Raw genomic sequence first — 26,464 nt, forward strand, 5'->3', positions numbered from 1 at the left:
ACTAGCCTAGCTCCCTCCTGAAATGTAGCCACTGACGGCGCAAAACACAGTTTCTACTGGGAACCGTGGGCTTTGGGGACCACAGCAAATTTATGTATTGTTTATTCATTGTGTATTTGTGTGTTGTTGTTTTTTTGAAACTGAACACTGTTCCACACATGAGTTCAAACAGATCAGTAGAGATTTGTCATTCCTTGTTGCACTGTCCAGCTCTCCTTGGACTCTTTCATCTACCACCAATCCAAGGAACGTTTGTACCTCTGGTACCATGGTGTAATTTTATGAGCTGCTGTTGTAAGTCAGATAAAAACAAACATGATCACTACTCTAGTGAGACTCTTGGTGATTTTTGTGCTTGAAATCTGCATTTCATTGTGACTGACAAGTCTCTCTGGTCAATTATCACTCTGCAAGATTTACCCATTATGTTTAGTCCCTACTCAGCTTGTTTGGAACCATGAATTAGCAGAGACTAAAAAGGACCCAGTTCCAGGTACCATCGACCATATTTGCCCAGTGAAAACACAATAAAACCAAGTAGATTCTAATAGAGTAGAGTAGGTACTATGCAGTGGAATAGCACCTCAGGGATTGGCTCCAAGCTCAGCCTTCCAGGTTGAAGCTATTGCACACTAGCTCACAGCTGTACTCATATAGTAAAATCACAGTGAGAATCATCTAAAGAATAATACGTTTAAATGAATAACACCTTATAGTGGGTGATCTTTCATATTCCTGCAATTTCTCCTTCCCACAGCTGAAGCACAGACTCCATTAACCATTATTCATGGCCACTCAGAAGTTTCAAAATGTCCAAAAAGACACTGTTACATCAAACAACAAAGAACTTACTCATCAATTATGCATTAGGACAACAGGATTTGATTTTAATCCTGAGAGTCCTTAGAGGATTATTTAACTGAGGTATTAAGAAACAGAACGCGTTCAGTTACTTATAGACTACTGAAGCCTTTTCATCATTTTTTAAAGCATTTTTCCCTAAGGGAAAAATTAATGATGTTGAATGTCACCTCCACTGTGCTCTTTCTGGTTTACAATTACACAGATCAACCATAACATTACAATGACCTTCTTGTTTCTGCACTCCCTGTCCATTTTATCAGTGTTGTTTTCCATGTTGGTGCAATTAGTAGTTCTACAATTACAGACTAACTTCTTTGTTAGCCCCCTTTCACCCTGTCTCTAAATGGTCAGGACCTCAATGTATCATCACAGAGTGGGTATTATTTGGTTGGTAGAGCATATTCAGTGCTGCAGTGAATGTGTATGTATTTTGTGCTGGCATGAGTGGATCAGACACAGCAGGGCTGCTGGAGTTTACAGACACATCAGTGTCACTGCTGGAATGAGACCAAAAATATCCAGCCAACAGTGTCCTCTGACCACTCTGACCAACAGATGAGCTGCTGTCTCACGCCATACCTGCTCTGTATGTGTTCTGGTGGGGTCTTGACCATGTCAGTTTAGGTATATTAATATATATCACACAGCAGAAGAGATCAATGTAATAAGTGCTTCCAAGTTTTTGAGTGGTGGCTGGAGAGTTGCTGTCATACCAGTGGGAAAGGACTGGCCTGGCACAGAGAGCACAGAGGCATTATTCCAAGTGCTCTTTGTGTTGACACAGCAGCATCGATTGTGGCTGCTGGAACAGTGGCATGGGAAGGTGGCTGATTGAAAATGGAAATGCAGCATGGACTTTTCAACAAACAGTGCTCTGGTTCTCCACACAACGGGAGGGAGAGTTGTTTGAGTTATCCTATTGATTTCCAGCCAGGACCACTCACCGTTAAACAAGCTGTCTTCACGGCGCCATTTCATTCTTGACCCTGGCTAAATGAAGCCAGGCCACTGGCAGGGTTTCAGATGGGTATTAAGCAGCTCTGCTTTGTTCTCTGTTTGTGATCTGGCTGGGTGTTCACTCAGCAATAACCTGACATTTCTGTGGTGGGTGTAATAGCAAAGCTGTATTAAAAAGTGCCAGTTCAATATATGGCGACCCAGTAATGGAATTAGTGCATTGATCTTATGCCTCTACAAAGGACTGTAAGTAAGTACTTCATATTTGAAATTTCCAGGTTTCCAGATTTTACAGCTATAAAGTTGAGGGCAGTGTTGGTATAATACGCAAATATGCATCAACAGTGCAAGGGAAAACCCATCAATATCCATATTCATAAAAGAGTACCCTATTCTTTATTACCTTCTGAAGCTTTCTGATTGTGTTTGTAGCGAGTTAAACTTGGATATTTCATTCATTCATTCATTATCTGTAACCGCTTATCCAGTTCTGGGTCACGGTGGTTCCAGAGCCTACCTGGAATCATTGGGCGCAAGGTGGGAAAACACCCTGGAGGGGGCGCCAGTCCTTCACAGGGCAACACACACACTCACACATTCACTCACACCTATGGACACTTTTGAGTCACCAATCCACCTAACAATGTGTGTTTTTGGACTGTGGGAGGAAACCGGAGCACCCGGAGGAAACCCACGCAGACACAGGGAGAACACACCAAACTCCCCACAGACAGTCACCTGGAGTATACCAACTGCACCACCATGCCGCCCTGGATAGTTCATAAATTTGAATATTATTCACCATATCATTTCATCATGTGATTGGTTGCTCAAAAGTGTCCAAAGGTGTGTGAGTGTGTGTTCCTGCCTTGGCCCAGGTCTTTGACTTTGAGTGATGCCCATGTTCTGTATAAGGCCCACTATGTTTTCGTTTGGAACGTGTGGATCCAGATATTCTCTTCATATCTGAGTTTTGACAGAGTAGGATCCACCTCACCACCACTTCACTTCAAATAAGAGTGCTGTACTTTTTGAGTGAATACACAGTTACACAGTGCATATCATTTCCATCTGATAAATTATACAAGCCGTTTATATTTCATTTTTCTCAAGTATTTGTGGAACTTTCTGTCACTCACTGACATTGTTCCAAAAAAGAATCAAGCGTCTATCTCTCTGGTTTTCACTCCATGACTAATCCATTGATCCCTTTGTGCTGTTTGACTGACAGCTTAAAGTTGGTTATACAACTTGTGCTGTGCATGTGTGTGTGTGTGTGTGTGAGTGTGAGTGTGAGTGTGGGCTCGAGAGCAGATACAAAGTGGTGAAGTTGGTTTGAAATGTGTTGAAACAAAAATGCTGTCTCCGAGTGTTAAGTTATTCTTACTATCAAAAAACAGTGGGTATCCCACATGGGGACAGCCATGCTTTAAGTACAGACTCATACAGGACCCTAGATGTCAGTGTAAGGGCTGCTTCCAAACATGACAATGACTAATTGGGAAATATAATTGCTTCTTTTTCTTTTATTTTTTATTTTTATTTTACCTTTCTCTCTCCACTGTCTCCACCACACAGAAAACACAACCTGTACAGTCACTTCTGTCTAAGGAACAAAGAGCCATTCAAAACAATACACTACACACCTGAATCAGAAATGCAGAAAAGTCTACAGCAACTTTGCTGTGAAAAACAGAGCACTGAATATGACAGTGCCTTAATTTCTGTTGTTTGCTGGTTTAATTTTATGTATAGCATTATCAAAATGGTATCACTTTAGAATAAGGCTACACTAAATGTTTATAAATGGTTTACAATCTCTTTTAAAGCTGATTATTTTTAATAATGAGGTTGTGAACATGGACGGCACAGTGGCGGTAGTGTTCAAGTCACACAGCTCCAGGGATCTGGAGGTTGTGGGTTTGTTTCCCGCTCCAATGATTCCAGGTAGGCTCTGGACCCACAGCAACCCTGAACTGATTAAGTGGTTACAGATAATGAATGAATGGATGGAGGTTGTAAACACATTTAAATCTCATTAATAACCATTTATAACAGAAATAGGAAGGGTAACTGACTATTAACTCTGTCGAACCTCAGATCTCCCCACATACTGACTTTACTTTGTCTCTGCCAGCTTCAGCACGTTAATATGTTTAACCATTTAACCACCACGTTTAATCAACTACTCACCTTCACTGTGGATGATAATATGGTGTGTGCCATAATATATGGAATGAATAAATTAGCTTATTCTTCACTTAGACATTTTCAGTAAGTTCTCTGACACTTTAAATATTAGACAAAAATTGGTCACTGTTTCCTTTCTATATCTGTGTTAAAAATAGTTATAAATGTAGAGTGTGTTATTTTAAAGTGGTTCCATGATATTTATAAACACGCTTTACTAGATTTAACATCCTTCTTCCTTGCTGTCCCTCAGTTAACCTGAATGTGTCTTTGCTAACTCTTCAGTTCATTTTAACCCTGACTGACTGCATTCTGCCTTTCCCCTTTTCCTCTCTTTATCTCCATTTCATGCTCTCCCTCTCCTTTATCTTTCCTGCACTGGCCTCCTCATGTAGTACAAGAAGCCGATCAGGAGGAGGTCAAGGCAGTAGCGGAGGTTCAGGCTCCTCGCTCAGCTAAAAAAGCCAAGGCTCCCACCTCTACCCCACAGACGGGCAGCGCCAAGAAGGAGAAAAAGGGCAAGCACAAAGGTCAGCGGTTCGACTAGGGCTGTTCCTTCAGACACAAGGCACACACCAACAAAGCATGTGCATGACTGCATGAGTGTGTGTGTGTGTGTGTGTGTGTGTGTGTGTTTGTTGACTATGAACCTTTGAATTCATTTCCAGAGGTGGGTTTGCTTATTCATTTTGTTTGGGTACAATATCATTCTGATGATCACGAGTCTGCTGCTTTGCAATTGGTCACAAAAAGGAATAAACATATGTCTAATAGACACCAAAGAACAATAAAGAATAGAATCTAACAGATTTCAGTTGTTATAATGCTAGTTGCTGGATGTATTAAAGGTGCTGTATACAAATCTGGACAGCGATTATTGATATCTGAACTCAACAGCAAAACAAACACACCCCTTCAGTTCTCCCTCCCCGCCCTCAAATAAATGTACATCAACATAGCACAAAAAGTAAGAATTTCTTTGTTGTAACAATGCTTCTTGGCAATAAATCTTTAACCGCTGGAAAGCCTTTTTAATTTCCTTTTTAAATGGTGCCACATTTCATAGCATTGGAGACGATACTTGTGTTATGGAGAGTGATTTTTAACTGAACTGTAACATTGGTCTTTTTCTCCAGACATCCTTTAACTCAACAACACTATTGAAAGCCAAAAAATGTACTGATACATAACGATGGCTGTCATGTGGTTCTCTTTTATTATCCTTAGCAACAACATTCAGCGCCGTTGTTATGACGTTATGTTTGTTTATGTAACGTAACGTTAGGTTTGAAGTCTATCACCAGTAAGCGCTTCTCATAGACCATGCAATTCTGTTTTACTTTCCACCAGGGTGTGGCAGGTACATACTGGCCTCTACTGCACCATTTAAGGTGGAATGAGGAAACTGGTGAATTAAAAGCCGACTTTAGCCTCATGCAGTTGTGAGACGTTTGTTTTGCACAGTTCTGTCGGTGCTGTGGCTTTGAGGTGGTGATGGACCCCATCCACACGTCTACAGATATTTTTAAAAATGAAGGCTTTTGGCCACATGAAAACACAGTTTTAGTCACTCAAAATGGAGTTTTTCTTTTGAAAATGGCTCTCCAAGGTGGACATTTTTGAAAACACTGTTGTAACTGTGTGGATGAGGAAAACTGATATTTTTGGAAACGCTGAGGTCAAACAGCGTGCCTGTCTCTGGCTGAAATTCAAATAGCTCCTCATTCCCTTTTAAAGTGAGTTACGTAAGTCATAAAACTACAATATACATGCAGAGAGAACTCTTTTTTACGATTCCCACATATGAATAAATATAAATGAAGTTGTATTGGAAATATGTCCTGCACTAATAAGGTCTGGATTCGGTAAATTCATGACATTTGTTGCGTAGTGCACTACAAAAGCAGTATGTGTTTCTTTTATGCTTTATGGTGATTTGATGTTTCTCTTAAAGAGGTAATTTGCCCCCCTACTGGACCGGCATGATAATGCAACCATTTTTGTTTTTGTTTCCGTTTTTAAAAATATCCGGATCCATGTGGATGGGTCCTAAATCTGAACAGAAAACTTCTAAACAGGAAACTGCCTTCAGTCTTGTCCTGCTGTTGTTACTCAGTGAAATTGAGTTTGGTTTATCAGTTGAAATGACTTTGAAAAACTGTAAACGACATAAAACACAGGCACTGGGAGCGTGTGATAGAGCTCCCTGTATGAAATCACTTCCTGCCGTCTGTGTGCAGTTCATGCAGTGATGTGAGGTAATTTGCAAACAACCTCTTCTTAAAGAAAAGTCCTAGACAATAGTTCTAGCAAGGTGAGTGTCTGGCCTTCATGCTTCCTGCTGTATAGAAAGCCTCTCTCTGTGTGTCTTCACACCATTATCAGCACCGCGCTCTTGTCTTTGATATCCGTCACTGAAAGCCCTCTCGGTGAGACAGGACGCTGCAGGTATTCTCGCCTTCTCAATGGTCAGTGGCTAGTGCTAATGACCATAGAGTCACAGTGAAATAAAACACACCACACTGCTGCTGCTGCCAGGTTCCATCAGAGGAAACAGCTGAAAATATCTTAGGAAATTAAATCATCTTAAATAGTCAATTTATCCAATGTTTTTGTTATGAGGTTATTGTTAGAAGATTATGGTCTTCTAATGCTACCAGAGATCCTGCTCCTCTGATTCCTAGGAATGCTAAACCTTATGGACCACAGGCACATCTTGAGAGACAGTTAACTGGCTATTCTGGAGGAATATCTTACCAACAGTTCATACGCACACACACACACACACACACACACACACACTGTTGGTTTTGCTTCACTTGTGAGGGCATTCTATATAAAAAATGATTGTTGAAGCTAATTATCACTACCCTTACACCTAACAGTAACAGGGACCAAAATTAAAACATTTCACTCCTTTAGTTCTTCACATTAATCTAGTGATTAAAAGGAAAAAATAGCATTTGAATGTGTGAGGACCAGCAAAATGTCCTCACAATACAAAAAAAAATGTGAGATACTATTGCTGCAAGGACATTTCTCTAATCCCTGCTTCTTACCACCATACCTTATAATCAACATGGCCTTCAGATTCCAGACATGCTCTCTCTCTCTCTCTCTCTCTCTCTCGCTCACTTTCTCTCTCTCTCACTTTCCTTCTCTCTCTCTCTCTCTCTCTCTCTCTGTCTCTCTCACTTTCCCTCTCTCTGTCTCTCTCTCTCTCGCTCACTTTCTCTCTCTCTCTCTCTCTCTCTCTCTCTCTCTCTCACTTTCCTTCTCTCTATCTCTCTCTCTCTCTCCCTCTCTCTCTCTTGTTCACTTTCTCTCTCTCTTACTTTCCTTCTCTCTCTCTCTTTCTCTCACTTTCCCTCTCTCTGTCTCTCTCTCTCTCTCACTCACTTTCTCTCTCTCTCAATTTCCTTCTCTCTCTCTCTCTCTCTCCCTCTATCTCTCTCTCTCTCCCTCTATCTCTCTCTCTGTCATGTCCTTCAATTGTGTTTCTTTTCCGCTCTCTGATTATCCTCCCTGTCATGGCTTTTCACTGGAACAACATGTTGATGCTGGCATTAACTAAAACAGCAATTACGCTCCAATCACTGTGCTCATTATTCTGCAATCACTGGTGTCCAATCAGGGTGTTCTCCAGCTGCCTGGATGTGGTTATTACAGCCCTGTCTGGTTTTAGGGGAGGCCCACTTTAAGCCAGAGAATTTAAAGATACATTAACTTGTAAGAACCACATGGATGGGGGCAATAATCTGACTCTGAAGTGCCAGGTTAACTACAGGGTATGAACATTAAGGAGAGTATGTTTCTCCCATGTTCCCCAGAGTAAATGAGGGCAACACAAATCCCACACTGACAAATGAACTCAAAGGAGATGATATGCTATTGCTAGGGAGAGAGCCACAGCCACACCAGGAAGCTGTGGAGTAACCATGAACGTCACTGATCCTTAGGTGTCATTTAAAGGACAGTCGCCGATCGGGCAGCTGTTTGATGTGGGTTTAATGCATAGACTTTATATGCATCAGGTACATAGTGCTCTAACAGCATGTCTGTATGATTTTTAGCATGCTGTACACAAACATAACATCCACTCTACCAGCAAGCGTTTGTGGATAACCGGTCTAATGTGTCAGTAAATAGGTACAAAAACAAAGTGTCTCAGTCCAGTATGCTAGGCGTTCTCTCTCTGTTCACGGTAGAAAAGTGGCATGAACCAAAATGAGGATATTGCTTTATTAGTGATTCTACAATTTGGGAGAGCACTAATAGCATGACAGTAAACACAGACCGAAAGTGCTACAAACCTAAACAGCTTGAAAAACAAATGAGTTTCTGTGGTAATTCAAACAATGGATAAATAGTTATAGACAAGTTCAACTTCAACTGTCTACAAACAACAGTCATTCCATTCCTCAGACATACCATTCCACCTTAAAATACATGGAGCTTCTGAACGCAAACAAAGGCGAGAACAGCATTTCTCCACAATTGTAGAAACTGCGTTTAATGGCATTCAGCCACAAAAACATTAGTGAAATAATGTTGGATGTTTACTTTTGGATCACAGTTGTTGCTCTGACTGTTGGATGATGCCCCATCACGCCAGAGAACCCACATGCCAATTCTAGAGGGTTTTATACCCCTTTAGCCCAGCGCATTATAGTCTTAGGTCCATTCACAGCTTCTTGTTCCATTCTATTGGTCAGTGCAGAGTGAACACGTTTGTCAGCAATGCTTCCACCTTAAAGTTGGTCTTTAAGGTGGTCTAAAAAATGTACAATAAGAGAGTACAAAGCTAATGAATGTAAAAGTTTTGGACAGCCTTCCCAGGCAGCACAACCTATATATAGAGTGTATGCGCATGCTTGTAAAGGTGCATGGTTGTCAGTGCGAGAGTGAGTGTCGCATGTTGAAATCGAGAGCTCACCCTAATGATGGATATTGCTTATTTGGTTTGTCAATGGCTTGTTGTTGTGGTGGTACTACAGGGGTTGATGGGCCAGCAGCCTTCCAGGAGGAAGGCCAGGACCTGGGCAGTCAGATCCAGATCCTCACAGTGGGACACTCTCCTGCCCAGGAGGGCGAGGCTGAGGGCCAAGGCCAGGGCCAGGGCCAGTGCCAGGGTGAGGCGGTCAGCAGCTCGCAGTCCCAGAGCAAGCAGGACCTCCGGGTCACCATGCTGAAGAAAGGTACCAGAGAATCTTCAGTGGGCAGCAGGGATGGGCACAGAAACCTAACAGATTCTTTGGCTGGCATAAGAATTTACCAGTAGAATTTTAATTTCCAGATAGTTATTTAGTATTTCATAACATAGTACTATTACTGTAACACGTTTTAATAATATTAATCATATTGTGTTTGAAAATGTTGATTTACAAAAATGTATCCACTTAATTCCATTTGAATGGACATACAAACATTTCTATGGAGATACAAGCACACAAAAAATACATAAATAAGACTCTTTTGGAATTAATTAATTAATTATTTTAACTAATTTAATCAGAAAGCGCAGAAGAGTTTATTGAATACTTGGCTAATGTGCTAAAAATATTAGCATATACCACCCATCAGGATGATATTGGCTGGATATTCCCAGTCCTGCAATAACACTGAGAGATTTAAAAACTCACAGCAGCCACTGCTGTGTCTGATCCACTCATACCAGCACACGCTGATAATAATCCACCACACAAATCATGCCTGCTCTGCGGTGGTCTTCTGGGGGTCCTGAGCATTGATGAACAGGGTGAAAGTGAGCAAACAAAGTACAGAGAGCAACAGATGGACTACAGTCTGCTACAGTGGGGTCAGTGGAGCTTTTTAAATGGGCAGTGAGGGTAGAAACAAGGAGGTCATTTTATTGTTACTGGTGAAAGGTGTATGGTTGCATTGCTTTAATAATCGGCGCATTATTAACGTTTATGATATGGTGTCGTCTGATATGTACAAGGCAGCCCCCAATTCCTGCACTGGTCTTGATTTTTTAGGTTATTTTGTTTTATTAAAACTGATATATGAGTGTTTTGAATACAGTAATTAGAATAACACTGAGACAGTTTTGGATTGTTGCTTATTTGAATAAATAATCCCATTTCTAATAAACAGAACACTGTGGAATGTAAAGAGAGAGGGAGAGAGCGAGAGAGAGATTATAACATGATGCTGTGTTTGGACTCCTCTACTTCGTCTGTCATCTTTTCTAATATTGTTATTAAACTAACAAGTATGAATATCATACGCTAATAACGGCTTACAACTAATAACATGAATGGAATAACATGATGTGGCCAGTACATTTCTGTATTTCTGCCCCTGCCCCTCTCTTTCTCGGTCTCTAACCTTTCATATGTATCTTAATAAAGAGCTGTGTTCGGAGTATCATTATTGGACATTCCCAGAAAAAAAAAAGTATGGTAGAGGTACATTATTGGACACTAAAGGTACAAACAGGGTAATAATATCTTTAAAGGTACAGCAGTGGTTTTGAGTCCAATTGTGTTCCCTAAAGGTACATTATATTCTCTTCTCCAGAAGGAGGGGTGAATATTTGTAAGGTTTTTCGATAGAACTGTAAATTATAATAGAATAAAGCACAATGATGTTCCCTGATTAACGTTACTGAATGTACCTTTGAGGGTAAGACCACAGTGACAGCTTTTTCTGACAGTGCAGGTGACTGCCATGGTAAATAAAGCCGTATCGACATAAGCTTTCTCACAGGACACACAGTGGCTTTGTGTTCCGAGGGGTTTGTTCACACAGCTGTAAGCCCACTGTTGTCTATAGCTCTGTGGACACCAGCCAGTGTGTGGTCATACTGACGTTCAACACCGTATTTTCAGGAATCTCCAGCAGTATGAATTTTGACGAAGAAGAGGATGACGAAGATGAAGTCAGCTCGAGTTCTTCTCAGCTCAACAGCAACACGAGACCAGGCTCCGCCACCAGCAAGAAGTCTAGTAAGGTAGGGTTCACAAGACACAGCATCACCGTTCAGAGTTGCCAAGAAGGGTAGACTGGGCTGTGCCATCAAATCATGCCATAGCATATACTCTGCATACTTTGTCAGCCCCAAGTCAATCTATTCTTCAGGACCCCCTAAAGACAGGGCAACCACAGGGCAGGCACGATTTAGGTGGTGGATTCTTATTCTCATTCTCAGCGCTGCAGTGACACTAACATGATGGTGGTGTGTTAGTGTGTGTTGCACTGATATGAGTGGATCAGACACAGCAGTGATGCTGGAGTGTTTAACAATGAGTCCACTAATTGGCCACTCTGTTAGACACACCTACCTCATTGGTCCACCTTGTAGATGTAAAGTCAGAGACTCCTTGAGGGCTTATTATTACCATATAACAGCCAAAGGTGAGATTTGAAGCGTGAATGACTCAGTAAACAGGTTTATAATGTTTGATTTTGGTTTAATAGCAAACTATGAAGGCTATAGGGAGCAAGGCTGCTCACAACATATTAAGACCCACCAACTGTGATGTTATTCCACACACTGAAAAAAACTTTTTTCAAACTTTTGCATGAAATTATTCATTCATTCATTGTCTGTAAGTGCTTATCCACTTCATGGACATGGTGGGTTCGGAGCCTACCTGAAATCACTGGGCGCAAGGCAGAAACACACCCTGTAGGGGGAGCCAGTCTTTAACAGGGTAACACATACTCGCACACATGGACACTTTTGAGTCACCAATCCACCTACCAATATGTGTTTTTGGATTGTGGGAGGAAACCGGAACACCTGGAGGAAACCCACGCGGACACTGGGAGAACACACCAACTCCTCACAGACAGTCATCGATTTCCATCATTTATTTCACCATATCATTTCATCATGTGATTGGTTGCTCAAAAGTGTCCATAGGTGTGTGAGTGTGTGTGCCTTGGCTCATTGATTCTGGGTAGACTCCAGACCCACCATGACACTGAACTGGATAAGCACCTACAGACAATGAATGAATTTGGCAAGACACGTTAAGAAGTGACAAGTTATGCATTGTGCCAGACATTAGGTCATTTTAATTTAGAAGTTGATTTGCATGAAATTAAATAATCTAAATCTATATAAACAGAATATGTAAAAGAGTACATGTTACTTAAAAGATATAGCTGGATGTAGATGATTTAATTTCAATTAAGTATATTCAAAGTGTTATTTTTTTCAGTACTTGCTTATGAGAGTCCGTCTAGACATAATCTATGCTGCTGGATGTGGATGGTCTCAGCGGTCTCCTATGGCAACGGTGGAAAAACTTCCCAGGTCGTGACTTTGATTTACTGCGCAGGGAGTGGGTTTTCTTATGTCTGACTAGTCATCAGTCCTGTCTGGAGCTGAGCTCAGAAGAGGTTTTCGACATGCTTGGAATGAAAGGCGATTGTTCTTGACGTATTTGTTAGCCGCACATTGAGTCACTGGCAGATGTGAGCTCCAGAGGGATTTCAGCCTTGACATCTGCAGGAGCTAATGATCACAACTGGCTACTGTGTGTGTGTGTGTGCGTGCGTGCGTGCGTGTGTGCGTGCGTGCGTGTGTGTGTGTGTGTGTGTGACTGTGATGCAGAAGTGTTTATGTGGCTCCTAATCCCCCGAGCCCACCTTGCTCACGTCAAAGTCCTGTCTCCTGCTGTCTCCTGTCTTTTACTCACAACTGCTTACAGTACACATCCGTCCTCGGGGAGCTGTCCCTCCTTCTAGTGCTGAAACTCAGCTGTCCTGGATTCATGGCTAAAAAATGACACATGACTATGGGTATCTCTTCTATATTTTATACTATACTATACTTTCTGCTTCCTAATTGGCTGTGGACATGATGAAATATTTAAAGTTATACTTCAATGTTTTTCTACCTGTATTCACTCTGTATTTTCAAAACTACCTATAGTAATACCATTATTTCAGAGCAAGATTTGGATAAGCCAATGGCCTTTGATGATACCACCCTGTCAATTTTTGTGATCAACCTATGGGATAATTCAAGCTATTTTGACTGTAGAATTGCCCTGCCTCCTCGTCAGAGGCTCTCAAATCACAATGCAGGACCCACTAATAATTTTGAGAGCACAAAGACGAGGATAAACTAAGACAAACCAACGTGACCAGCGTGAAGAAATAATTTTACTGAATAAATATGGGGGAAATGGGAACAGAGGAGAAAGAAAATATGTAATAAATTATGAACCAAAATGCTTATGTTTTCAACTTACAGACACCCTAGACTAACAATTTCTGCAAAAATATCTCAAGTTAGAATATGTTTGAAAGGCTGTACATTCAGAAATATGTGAAAAAAAAAATTTAACAGGTGCCTGGTAGAATTTTGGTCAAAACATGGACAATTTCAAGAAAATATCAAATATCAGTTGGCATTTAAACCTCTGTAAGGTTATTACATATTTGAGTAGCCAAGGGTCTTTAGAAAAGAAAACAACATGAATATGGCTATGACACATAAGTACTGTTTAAATTCAATTGAAAGAGGCACTGACAAATAAAATAACCAAATTTTGCGGCACGGTGGTGGTTAGCACGTTCGCCTCTCTGCGCTGGGATCTTGGGTTCAAGTCCCATCTGGGTGGAGTTTCCATGTTCTCCCCGTGTCTGCATGGGCTTCCTCCGGGGTCTCCGGTTTCCTCCCACAGTCCAAAAACATGGAGGGTAGGTGAATTGGCTTCTGTAATAACTGTCCTGGTGTGTGAGTGTGTATGTGAATGAATGTCTGTATGTGTGAGTGAATGTGTGTGAGCCCAGATATGGATTGGCACTCTATCCTGGGTTAAACCCTAGTGCCCGATGCAGTCCTCCAGGTGGACGGTCGTTCCTGGTCGAGAGTACGCTGTGCGCGTTTGGCTGCCGCTTCTCACCAGTGTGTGTGTGGATTGAGCGTTCTGAGTGTTCTGAGCAGTGTGGATTGTAAAGCGTCCTTGGGTGTCTATAAAGGCGCTATATAAGTGTAAAGATACATACATACATACTAATTGGAATAACCAAATCCAAAACAGCCATGGTTCTGGGTCTGTGTACCTTTCATTATTTGGTTATCCATTCTGCAATAGAAAAACAGAGAAAAACCCATTTCCCTGTTTAGAATGATATAAATATCACTGATTTAAGCAAGGGCGGCACGGTGGCGCAGCAGGTAGTTCGATTCCAGCTCCGGGTGACTGTCTGTGAGGAGTGTGGTGTGTTCTCCCCGTGTCCGCATGGGTTTCCTCCGGGTGCTCCGGTTTCCTCCCACAGTCCAAAAACACACGTTGCAGGTGGATTGGCGACTCCAAAGTGTTCGTAGCTGTGAGTGAATGTGTGTGTGTCTGTGTTGCCCTGTGAAGGACTGGCGCCCCCTCCAGGGTGTATTCCCGCCTTGCGCCCAATGATTCCAGGTAGGCTCTGGACCCCCCGCGACCCTGAACTGGATAAGCGGTTACAGATAATGGATGGATGGATGATTTAAGGAAAACGAACTGTTTTCCACAACATAATGAAACTAAATACAACAAAAATATGAAAAATAAATATGAACAAATATAAGTCAAAATAATGAGAATTCATGCTTGTGGCTAATTATAAGCAAGTTTGCAAAACCGCAGCAGAACGGTGACGTTTACGTGACATGTAGCTGTACTGTATCTGTTATCCTCCTGTTCGGTATAAAGAAACAAAATATCAATTTAAAATGAACTAAAATTAAAATATATCTGATTCTAATATTCCCTGTATGTGTGTTTTGATGCGTTGGAAAGAAAATCTACTTCTCTGGTGTTGATAACATACAAAACAAGGAAATGGGTCATTCTCCGTATTTCTATTGAAGGATTAGAAATGGAAAACCAATTAACGAAAGGTACATGGATTGTTCTGAATGCCTAGACCCAAAGGAGCCTTTCCGCAGTGATATTTCAGTTATAATCCAATATCAACAAGAAATATACATTAAAGGCAATATTCAAATAAAGGCAAATTCTGAGGATGTTTCCTCACCATTTGCTGCTCTCCAGACTGTTTCTCTCTCTGCTCATGGCAGAGAGGGAGTTGGTGGGCTCCTGATATCTGCAGTTATTTAGACAACTCCAGAGAACACACATGTTGAAAAGCACAAACCGATATGAGGATTGCTCTATTCCTACTTCATATGTGGGTAATACTGGCTTATTTTTGCTGTTTTGAAGGTGGAGATGTCTCCAAACTTAGGAAATGGCTAACTGAATTCCCAAAAGTTCTACAAATCTAAACAACTCACATTACAAACGAGGTTCTGTGGTAAATTCAAACATTGAGTAAAAACGTACAGACAAGTTAAACTCAGACTTTTTTTGTCCCCCTCAAAACTTTAAACAACGCCGAGCTTCTGAACATAAACAAATGAGAGAGAACAGCACTTCACAACAATTGTCGACGTTGTTTTTAAGTTACTTCAAGTTAACTCTGTGGCCCTAAAATCAGTGGAAGCCAGAGAGAGAGGGTTCGCCGATGGGGCCTCACCGCTCTGGTGAGGAAATAAGCTTGGGGGGAAGAGAAACTTCAACCCAGGATGTGGGCTTTGCAGCCAAGTCATGACGACAGACACGGGGCTGAGGCCATATTACTCCTCTCAATCTGTCTGGCTCCCTACCTGTCGACATCATCCTAATGTGAAACCAGCAGAGAGAGGGAGGGGAGTAGAAGAGACTGAGAGGATGGTGGACAGAGCTGAAAAGCTCATTTTCTGTTCATGAGTTTCTGGTGTGAAAACAAAACGGCATGAGAGCCAACTGTTCTAGCCTCCACCATCCTCCTTCAGGGCGGCAAACAGCTTTCCACACACTCCTAATAACAGAAAATAATGAGATGAAAGGGCATGCTCTTGCGCAGCTGCACCCACAGGGGTATGAAGGGGATGTAAAATGTAGGAATTTGGTGGGATTCTGACATTCAGCACTAGGCACACATTCACAATGGCAGTGTGCAGTTAGCGAATAAAGCCACACCTGTTCTGTGTGATGTCTGCCTGTTTTAATTGGGAATAGTTTTCCACTGTTAAACACAGTTCCCACACCTCTCCTCTTGTGATTTAGTTTAGTAAATGGGAATAAAATCACTCCCTGGCTCCACACATTAGAACAGGTTTCCTACAAAAACTTACTGGGTGGCTTTGTTTAACAGTTTGTGGGTTGGTAGGAGCTTTAGCAAATGGGCGTTCACACACTCTGAAATAATATATGTTCCCTTTATAATGTAATGTTAGCACTAAACTAACAGCAATTCAGATGAGCAGATTTCCTTATATAAGAAATTATTGTTATATGTTTTATCCTTCAGTGATTTTACAGTGATTCCTTCAGTAACAAGCCTTGGCATAGAGCTTCCACTGTTGTTTTCTCATTAGTGACCAGTAAAATATTAAAATAGTTTTCCAGATATTAGCAAAAGAAAATATAATCATAACTAGAGATGCTTTTTTAAAATATAATTTTACAAAGAGTTAAATACAGGATTGATTTACGTTGTCCACGTATTTTTTTTTAAACAGTTGTATTTCTTTAACTCTCCATTCTGTGTTACAGGAGGCGGCTTCCGCCTCAACTCCAGTGACCAATGAGCCGCCCATCGATGTGGGAGACCTGGAAGAGTTCACCCTGAGGCCAGCCCCACAGGGCGTGACGGTCAAGTGCAGGATCACACGGGACAAGAAGGGCATGGACAGGGGCATGTACCCCACCTACTACCTCCATCTCGAAAGGGAAGACGGAAAAAAGGTCAGTGAAGTCAGGCCTGTTTTATTCAAATACATCTGTTTTACTCTGGCTTCAGCTCGGCCAGAATTCATTAGGGCTGCTTTTGGCTGAAGGGCCATTATGTTCCAACCATCAATGCCCAATTTAGATTCCCCAATCAGGAACACTTCATTTCTCTTGCTCTTTTTTTTCCTGAACAGTTGCAAAGTCAAGAGTTGATTATGATGAAAGAGACCAAATGTAGCCTCGCTGAAAGAAAAAAAAAAACATGTCTGTGTTTGAATTCTTTGGTAGCAAGCAGATGTAGATTTCTGTGTGCAGATTTTTTTTAAAGCCTCTAAAGGGCCACTCCGGCTAAAATGAAATGAAACAATCACCACATATTTTGTTAAATATGTCAGTAATAGCCCTGTAGTTACATATTAACAATGCATATAATAACACAAAGTACAGCAAATGTATTCACTTTTACAGATTGATTAATGTGGTACCCCTCAGATAAACACACCTGCATCAGCTTTAGCTTTTACTAATGTACTTACACTAATGAATTTGGACAAATGCAGCAGCAGGTTTCCTATTTGTATGCATAGTTTTCTTTTTTTTTTGCTTGTAACAGGACAAGCATTCATTAACATAGTAGTAACATAGTAGCACTGGCTATAACCCAGTCTGTAATGTAATAAGAATAGGAATATTACATGTTGTAATATTGTAATTATATAGGAGATATGCTGTTGCAAGTATCAATATAATTACATGAATAAAAACTGAAGTTAATGAACATGCGTATTTACATGAGCAGTACTACCATAATCCACCTGTAACAATGTTATTGCATGTGACATTAACGTGTAATTACAGTTATTAATACGTCTTAATGTAAAGCAGAACCAAACTTGCTTACTTGCTAATTTTAGTGCTGTGGAGGATGTAGAGTAAGAGTTTAAAAAATATTTGATGAAATTTGACAGTTGGCAAAACAGCAAGCACTTTAACGTAAATGACCTTGGGGTGTCCTTTCTTTAAAGTGTTAAGGTGTTTCCCACACAGTAAATTCACCCGTGTTAAATCAACACTATTAGTGTTAACACTGAGAGTGTTAAATGATTACTCTAACAGTGGTAATTTAACACATATACTGTTGATATAACACTGGTGAATATACTGTGCAGCTGTTGTATTATATACTGTGTTGCATGCTGGGTATTGTATTGATAAAAGAACACAGAAAGCATTACGAGTTCATGGATTCTGCACAAGGAAAGACACAAAACATATATTAGACCAGAATGTCCCATTAATCTTAATCAGTCCCATATCAACACTGGGACCCCCTTGTGTTCATTTAAATTATTGTCTGGCATTTGTTATTATTCCCTTATTAATATGACTAAAGATGAGAATGTGTAGTGTTACTTGACATTTATGATCAAAAAACTTTGCAAATGTCAGGTATTTGTTATCTTCCCCAGTTATAATTAATGGGAACCATTCAGTTTTTGGCAGAAATATGAGTTCAGTCAGAATATTTATAGACAAATAAAAATCAAAGACATTTGCGCCATTATAATTGGTATATAACGTTATATTTAAATGGCAATTGTCCGACATCGATTATCATTATGACTGAGTCTACTCATACTCATATAAAAGACTCATAGCAGCACTTTCACGTTAATAATACCAGGAAAATAACAAAGGCAAGATATGGTATTTCTCTTCTCAGCTGGAGAGAACTCTCAGCTCTCCTGTGGTGATGGGAATGAAACATGGTGGTTAAAAGGCATGTTGACGCTGTTGTTCATGTAAGGCTCCTCTCCTCTGATCTCTGAGCTTTTAGGTGCTGATGTTTTGATGTTTCCTCGGCAGCTAATTAAATTCTCCTGTGCCGTAGGTGTTCCTTTTAGCCGGGAGAAAGCGAAAGAAGAGCAAAACATCCAATTACCTCATCTCCATCGATCCTACGGACCTGTCTAGAGGCGGCGAGAGCTTCATTGGGAAACTGAGGCAGGTTTCCAGTGAGCTTTTCGGACCTGGCTTAGCTTTTTAGCATTTTTTGTGCATCTGTGTGTACATATATGTATGTGTGTGTGTGTGTGGAGTGTGTATGTGTGTCTGCTCCCACACCTGGTTGAGCTCATTAGAATCTGTAATTGGCTTCATTACTGATGTGTGAGCGCTCATCTGTCCTCATTCAAATACAGAGGCTGCACCTGCGCATTGGCAGCTGTGCAAATTCAAGATTAAAGCATGAGAGAGAGAGAGAGAGAGAGAGAGAGAGAGAGAGAGAGAGAGAGAGAGAGAGAGAGCGCAGCTTTGATGCACATGGAGACTACCAGGCTGGTTATTTCTACCTTAACAAACTTCTGACCAGTAATAGCCAGCCAATCCCGGGCTGGTTGTGAGTTTAATAAACACAGAGTGAAAATATAGTTCACCAGTCTGTTAATTATTATAGCATCATCTTTGATGCTGTATTTCTGTTCTGTACACACTGGAGGTTTCTGAATCATTCCCTGGGATACTGGGATGTCATTTCACTGTCCATTTTTCCACTTACCATTTAGGTGCACTCTGTAGCCTGAAGTCTATCTGGTGCTCTTTATACATTGTTAATCCCATTTCACCCTGTTCTTTAATAGTCAGGATCCCCACAGAGCTGGTATTATTTGACTGGTGGATCATTATCAGCGCTGCATGAGTGGATCAGACACAGCAGGGCTGCTGGAATTTTTAAACACGGTTTCCCCGGCCTGATACCTACTATACTGGAGTCTACTCATTTCTGGTGCCTGGAGCCTGGATGGCTTTCTACTACACAAGCTCCTCTTCAAAATGTAGCTGGTGATGTCACAGAACAGTCTCTAACAGGAACCAAGGCTTTGGAAACCACAACAATGGCAGCAGTACCGTAAAGCATTTATTCTTCATGTATCTGCATGTTGTTGTTGCTTTGCACTTCAATAGATTTTATTCATTCTTTGTTGCACCATCCAGCTCTTACTGGAGCCTTTCGTCAGCCACCAGTCCAAGGAGCGTTTAAACCTCTTCAAAAGATCATGGCACAACTTTACGAGCTGCGGCTGTGAATTTGATAAAAACAAATGAGGCTTCTGCTGTAGTTTGGAGATTTTACCAATGGCCAGTTTGTGCTAGATGTCTGTGTTTCATCATGATCAACAAGGCTCTCTGGCCACTCAGGGAACTGCAAAGTTGTTTAGTCCCTATTCAAACCAGCAACTACTAAAGAGGTATTTGCTAAGTAGGTACCATGCAGTGGAAATGTGCCATTAGACACTCCTTCCTCCTGGGTCCACCTTGTGGAGGTGAAGTCTGAGACAGTAGCTCATCAGCTGCTGCACACTTTGTGTTGGTCATCCTCTAGTCCTTCATCATTGGACACAGGATGCTGCCCAAAGGTCACTGTTGGCTGGATATTTTGGGTTGGTGGACAATCATCAGTCTAACAGTGACACTGAGGGGTTTGAAAACTCCAGCAGCACTGCTGTGTCTGATCGGCTCTTACCAGCACAACACACACTAACCCAACACCAACCATATCAGTGTTACAGTGCTGAGAACGATCCACCCCTGTGGGGAATCTGAGCATTGGAGAATAGCGCAAAATCAGTGTAACAAATTGTGAAGCGCAACATCATTTCTTCAAATTGCTGTAACCCTGTTTTTTGAAAAGACAGCGGGCCCTTCTCACAGTCATGGGCTTGATTATTAGCTCTTTACTTTCCTACTCTCTAAAAGAGACACTGATTGAAGCCGTGGATTAAGACGGACAGCTGGCCCATCATCCTGTCAGTGCTCATGCAGACAGATGACTCTAAATCAGCTACTGACCTTTACTGTGGCCTTTTCAAGTCCCGGTCCCAAACTGGTCTGAGACCTTAGTGACTTGCACAATCACCCTCAACTTCCATCTCGGTTTAGAAGAAGCAAATGAATAAATTGACCTGTTTGTGCGACACTGTCACACTCTCCTCAGGCCTGTGTTGTAGGATGCAGGTAAATTGAAAGTTTTCTTTTATCTTCTTTGATCACATAGGGTTTTTGCATACAGCTTAAGTTTGTGTGGCTAAACAGCTAATGTTTGGGCATTCTCAACTGTTCAGACATTTAAAAAGACCTTTAAAATTTATTTAAAAAATTTTAAATTTCCGGGACGGCACGGTGGCAGCAGGTAGTGTCGCAGTCACACAGCTCCAGGGGCCTGGAGGTTGGGGGTTCGATTCCCGCTCCGGGTGACTGTCTGTGAGGAGTTTGGTGTGTTCTCCCTGTGTCCGCGTGGGTTTCCTCCGGGTGCTCCGGTTTCCTCCCACAGTCCAAAAACACACGTTGCAGGTGGATTGGCGACTCCAAAGTGTCTGTAGGTGTGAATGAATGTGTGAGTGTGTGTTGCCCTGTGAAGGACTGGCACCCAATGATTCCAGGTAGGCACTGGACCCACCGTGACCCTGAACTGAATAAGTGGTTACAGAAAATGAATGAATGAATGTTCAATTTCCAAAAATTGAAATATCATTTATTAGCTGTATATAGGTTTTTTTTGTAACATATAATTGTTTTTCAAATTCCAAATATTCTCCTGCTCTTTTAGAATTTTTGGTAACTGTTCTGCAGCATTAAGAATGAAGATTGTAACTTTATTCAACAAAATTAAACTAAAACAGAAGTGTTAATAAATTATGGCCACGATTGAAATCACCATCTTAAAATCATCAAAAAATCTTGCACATATTTTTGGATCAAATGTTTTCCCCAAGAACAACAAAAATCAATGCCCGTTTCCCGTGCTGGAACTTATAACAAATTCAGTGGATTATAAAGGCATCTCACCTGCTGTTTTCAAATGACTACATTTTTAGGTCATTGTTTGATGAATGGAATAATATTTGTCTTTTTTAATACTATGCAAGAGTTACCTTAAATTGACAAAAGCAGGAGAATGTTTACCTTTTGAATTGGATTTATACATATACAAACTTACCCAGTTTAATGTCGCGGTGGGTCCAGAGCCTAACTGGAATCATTGGGAGCAAGGCGGGAATACACCCTGGAGGGGGCGCCAGTCCTTCACAGGACAACACACACATTCACTCACACACTCACACCTACGGACACATTTGAGTCGCCAATCCACCTACCAACGTGTGACTGTGGGAGGAAACCGGAGCAAACCCACACAGACACAGGGAGAACACACCAACTCCTCACAGACAGTCACCCGGAGCGGGAATCGAACCCACAGCCTCCAGGTTCCTGCGACACTACCTGCTGCGCCACCGTGCTGCCCAGATTCATAGCAATTTGAGATCTGCTATGAGAGTTCTCTTGACTAGGAGACTTTCACCTTTTATTCTACATTAATATTTGGAGCTCCCTTTTAAGGATTTAGTATCGATCTTGACACAGAAAAGCAGCATCAAACAAATAAACACTCTTCAATTAAAACATGTATCTCAATTTTTGTGGATTTTTAGTTTACTGCATCAATCAAACAAAGCAGCAGTGTATGTACAAATGTAACGATGAATGGACCAATAGAAATGCTCAGAAATAACATGAAATCAAATATTGTTACACTGTCTTCCACTGAAAGTTAAGGTTTATCTCTGTCTCCTGTAAAGTTACTATTTTGAGAGATACGTGTTTTTAATTGGACAGTGCACAGGTCCCACTCAGTGAGTGTGAGTGCAGATATTCAGTTGGAGAGCGGTACAATCCTGATGACTACCTTTCTTATGAATGCAAATGCACTAAAATTACCGTGTGCTAATGTACTGAAAAAACGGCCCCTTTCAGTTTTCTGAAATGAATGGTGACATTTTAAAATAATACATCATCACATACAACACGCTGCATAATTAATCACAGCCCATGACCAGTGTTCTGTTTTCAGGAGTAATTAGAATCGCCTAATGGTTCGACTGAAGAAGAATTTTAATACTCTACACTGCAAAGAAAGACTTTTAAAAGATTTAAGCCATTTTAATTCAGAGTGACGTATTCCACTGGCAGCGGTAGTTATCTGCAACAAGACCCTTTCAGAAAATAATATAACACATTATTTTCACATACAATTAAAGATCTGTATAAACCCCGATGGTATTTTGACCAAAGCATGTCACAGATGTTTCATTAAGATTCCAGACCCATGTTCACTTGTGGAAAAGAGGTAGATACCACGACTGCAGTGTGACTGAAGGTCTACGTTTCTGCTGTACCCTTAATCCACAGATCAAACCTCATGGGGACTAAGTTTACAGTGTATGACAACGGGATCAACCCAGTGAAGACCTCCTCCAGCTTGGAGGCCAGTAACCTGCGTCAGGAGCTAGCAGCTATCTGCTACGTGAGTGATATTTTCAAGCACTGGTCATTGCTCAGTGACAGAGTCAGCTCTCAGCTCTGCGGCCATAACCCACTCACTGCTAATTGCCCAGTGAAGCTGTAGCGTTGTGGCGCGGGGAGACCTCTGGTGGTTGTTTATGATACGGCAGGAATTATTTTCCATGTTATGAAACATTAGTTTTTACTGACAGTAATGGCTTGCATGTGTCAGATATTCTGTAATAAACCTATTTTACACATGCCCAATGTCTCATGACTGAACGCAATCAAAGCAGTGTTTCAGTTGATAGTGTAAAGTTTCTACTCTCAGAAAATAAATGTATGGTAGAGATTACTTCTTAATTATAGAGTAATTAAGAAAAATATATATATACTCTCCCTACAGCTGTAGAGTGTAAGTCACGTTTACAGCACTGTTCTGAAGTCAAGGTGGAGGGGGTGGTTTCTTACTCTCCCCCAAATTTTACATAGTGCAGTTTCTGCAGTGCTGAGCCCAGAGTAGTCTCTAATCACAGTGATTTTATGCTATAATTTTAAGGCAAAAAATATCACCTAGCGTTCCTTTAAAATGGTCATTTTGACGTTAGCGAAAATGAACCTAACAAATCAATAACTCATTTTTGTTATAGTTTTTTTTTTAATAATAATTTTGTCATAGTTAATACTAAGCCACAATTATCATAAATTGACAAACAGTGTGAGAATGTGAGAATCCTGAATTACAAGAAACACTTTAAAACATATTGGTACCTCTAATATACCAACGGTAATGATAATGCAATTATTGTTTTACTGCCATTTTCCACCATTTTAACCCCAGTACATAATTGTTCACATAACAGTAATGACAATCCATTAATAGATGCCTTACGCTTGTTCGTTTTCCACAGGAGACCAATGTTTTGGGGTTTAAAGGACCTCGTAAGATGAGCGTCATTATTCCTGGAATGAACATGGATCATGAAAGGGTCTGCATTAGACCGAGAAATGTGAGTGCCTCCCTATTTCTGTGTGATGTTCCAAATCCAGGGAAAAGAGCGTCGGGCATTGTTATTATGTGTGCGCTTGTGTTAGTTTAGTGGTCAGCTGAAGACTGCTGCTGCTGGGGATTAGGCTCCAAGCGAGTGTGTTAACCTTTTAGCATGTCAGATAGGAGGCATTAGCATTAGTGTCTGAAGCTGGTGGTTCTAATGGAGAGCTAATCCTCTCGCATCTGTCCGCTGTTGTTGTGCAGGAGCACGAATCGCTGCTGGCCCGCTGGCAGAACAAGAGCACGGAGAGCGTGATCGAGCTGCACAACAAGACGCCTGTATGGAACGATGACACCCAGTCCTACGTCCTCAACTTTCATGGCAGGGTCACCCAAGCTTCAGTCAAGAATTTCCAGATCATTCATGACAATGACCGTGAGTTCAGTGCTCTGGTGACGTTGGTGTTCTTTAAAAAATGGGTTCATTCAAATAACACAGCAGGGACTAGGGGTTAAAGTGGGTGGACGCAAACAAGTACCTGAACGTCTGAGGCAAATTAGGATTCTGCCAGGTCATGACTTGGCAAATGTGTAGCTACACATGAGCTTAAAGTTCATTTCCAACACAAAACACCAGAACAAGAGGTTTAAAGTTGTTGAAGCAGGGGGGCTGCACTTTCTGGAGTGATGGATCTTCATCCAATATCTGGAATCTGTCAAACTGCAGTTTCACCTCATTGCACCAAGTTCATTTCCAAGTGTGGCACATAATGAGTTAGTGAACAAAGTCAACAGATTTCACCTTTATACTAATAAATAGGAGCCATATATTGATTGGATTTTAATTTATTACCCATTATATATGATCCAGCCAAAGTAGACTTCCAATGAACTAGCAGGTAGTGAGAGCATGATTTATGCTCTAGTTAAAGCCATGATTTCTTCTATTTCCTTGTGAAGAAACCATTGTGCTTAAAGTGAAGCGGCACTGTGACGAAGCGGGTAGTGTCACAGTCACACAGCTCCAGGGACCTGGAGACTGTGGGTTCAAGTCCCATAAGAGCTGCTGTGCCACTGTGGATAACCAAAAGCCGTTAAATATACATCATTAGCATCCACAGCATGTTCTAACAGAAGCACAAATTCTCAACAATATCGGACAAATCCTTCACAATGGACAGAGCATCAACACTCGTCCCTCAACAGCTCACTGATCTTATTCAGTATCCTTCACAATGCTCTGAGATTGATTATTAGCTCTTTGCCCTTCACCCCACAGTCTCTCAGTCTACTCTTTGGTTGTCTAGGTGCCTGAGGCTGTGGATTTAAACCGGCAGCTGACATTTCCATAGTTAACACTTCAGTCTTGATTTATACCTGTAGTGTGTCTACGTCAATATACAGCATGCGGTCTCTTTACTTACTACCCGTGTAAAATACATTGTACTGTAATTTATAATGTTACTGCATTCTTACTGAGTTTCACTGTAAACTTATTTAAAAATCATATGTATGTATCAGCATAGCCCTGCTGATGACATTATTCTATTGTCAGATCAAATTGTGAATTGTTGTATGGGCTCCTGAGTGGCCATGAAGTGTCCAAGGCTAGGTGTCCTAGAGAGCACAATTGGCCTCGCTCTCCTCTCCCCCATCACTGCCCAAAGTGCTAGCTAACACAAGCATCTGTCAGATGAAGTGATAGAAGAGTTTGGATGATGGAGTGGCCTCAGAGAGGAAGCACATATTTTTCTCCATTCACTAAAAGGGTTGAATTAAAAACGACTAATATTTGAGGTGAAAATGACACAAAGTCTGGGAATAAAACTATGTTATAAATAAATGTGAGTGCTATAAAAATGACTGCGATGGACTTTAACATGTTAAACTTTTTAACGCTAGTTAATAACTGTGCCAAATTTTGTCACAAATTACAAATTGTTAGCATTAGCGGTTTTATCTAGCGATGTAAACACAGTAACTCTACTGTTGGTTTCAGAAGGTAGATTTTATTTATGTAATATGTATTAAATATCATAACTAACTCTCACCCTTACACTTTATCCTTTTTTCTCTCTCACCCACACACTCACTTGAGCCATGAGCTTCGCTGTGAAGTGAATTTTCTCTATTAAATCTTCTGTGTGTGATGTTAAATCTCTCCCTGAAACTTTTACTCAAAATTCATCCAAGCTACAGTGAGGTATTAAAACAAAGAGAAAAAAGGAAAGTTTCCTCTAGCCAGTCTGTCATTCATATAACACTAGTTATCTCCCTCCCAAAAATACAAGGTGGTTTTTGTTTTTGTAATTCGATTTTCTTGATAGATATACACTATAATTCTCTTGTGTTGATCTTACATTTATTCTTTTATTTTTACATT

The 26,464-nt window shown here is 41.0% G+C and overlaps 1 protein-coding gene across 2 annotated transcripts in view; it reads left to right on the forward strand.

Moving 5' to 3' along the window:
- tub (TUB bipartite transcription factor) overlaps positions 1–26,464 on the forward strand; it is a 123,947-nt gene that overhangs the window by 94,630 nt on the left and 2,853 nt on the right. For both annotated transcript variants that reach the window (XM_066648071.1, XM_066648072.1), the window contains exons 4-11: positions 4,407–4,541; positions 9,009–9,209; positions 10,866–10,987; positions 16,575–16,766; positions 18,643–18,755; positions 22,998–23,112; positions 24,002–24,100; positions 24,346–24,517. In XM_066648071.1, the coding sequence (XP_066504168.1) occupies positions 4,407–4,541; positions 9,009–9,209; positions 10,866–10,987; positions 16,575–16,766; positions 18,643–18,755; positions 22,998–23,112; positions 24,002–24,100; positions 24,346–24,517 (1,149 nt within the window). The remainder of the gene's footprint in view (positions 1–4,406; positions 4,542–9,008; positions 9,210–10,865; positions 10,988–16,574; positions 16,767–18,642; positions 18,756–22,997; positions 23,113–24,001; positions 24,101–24,345; positions 24,518–26,464) is intronic.

Source organism: Hoplias malabaricus, chromosome 16 (assembly GCF_029633855.1).
Source record: "Hoplias malabaricus isolate fHopMal1 chromosome 16, fHopMal1.hap1, whole genome shotgun sequence".
Lineage (NCBI taxonomy): Eukaryota > Metazoa > Chordata > Actinopteri > Characiformes > Erythrinidae > Hoplias > Hoplias malabaricus.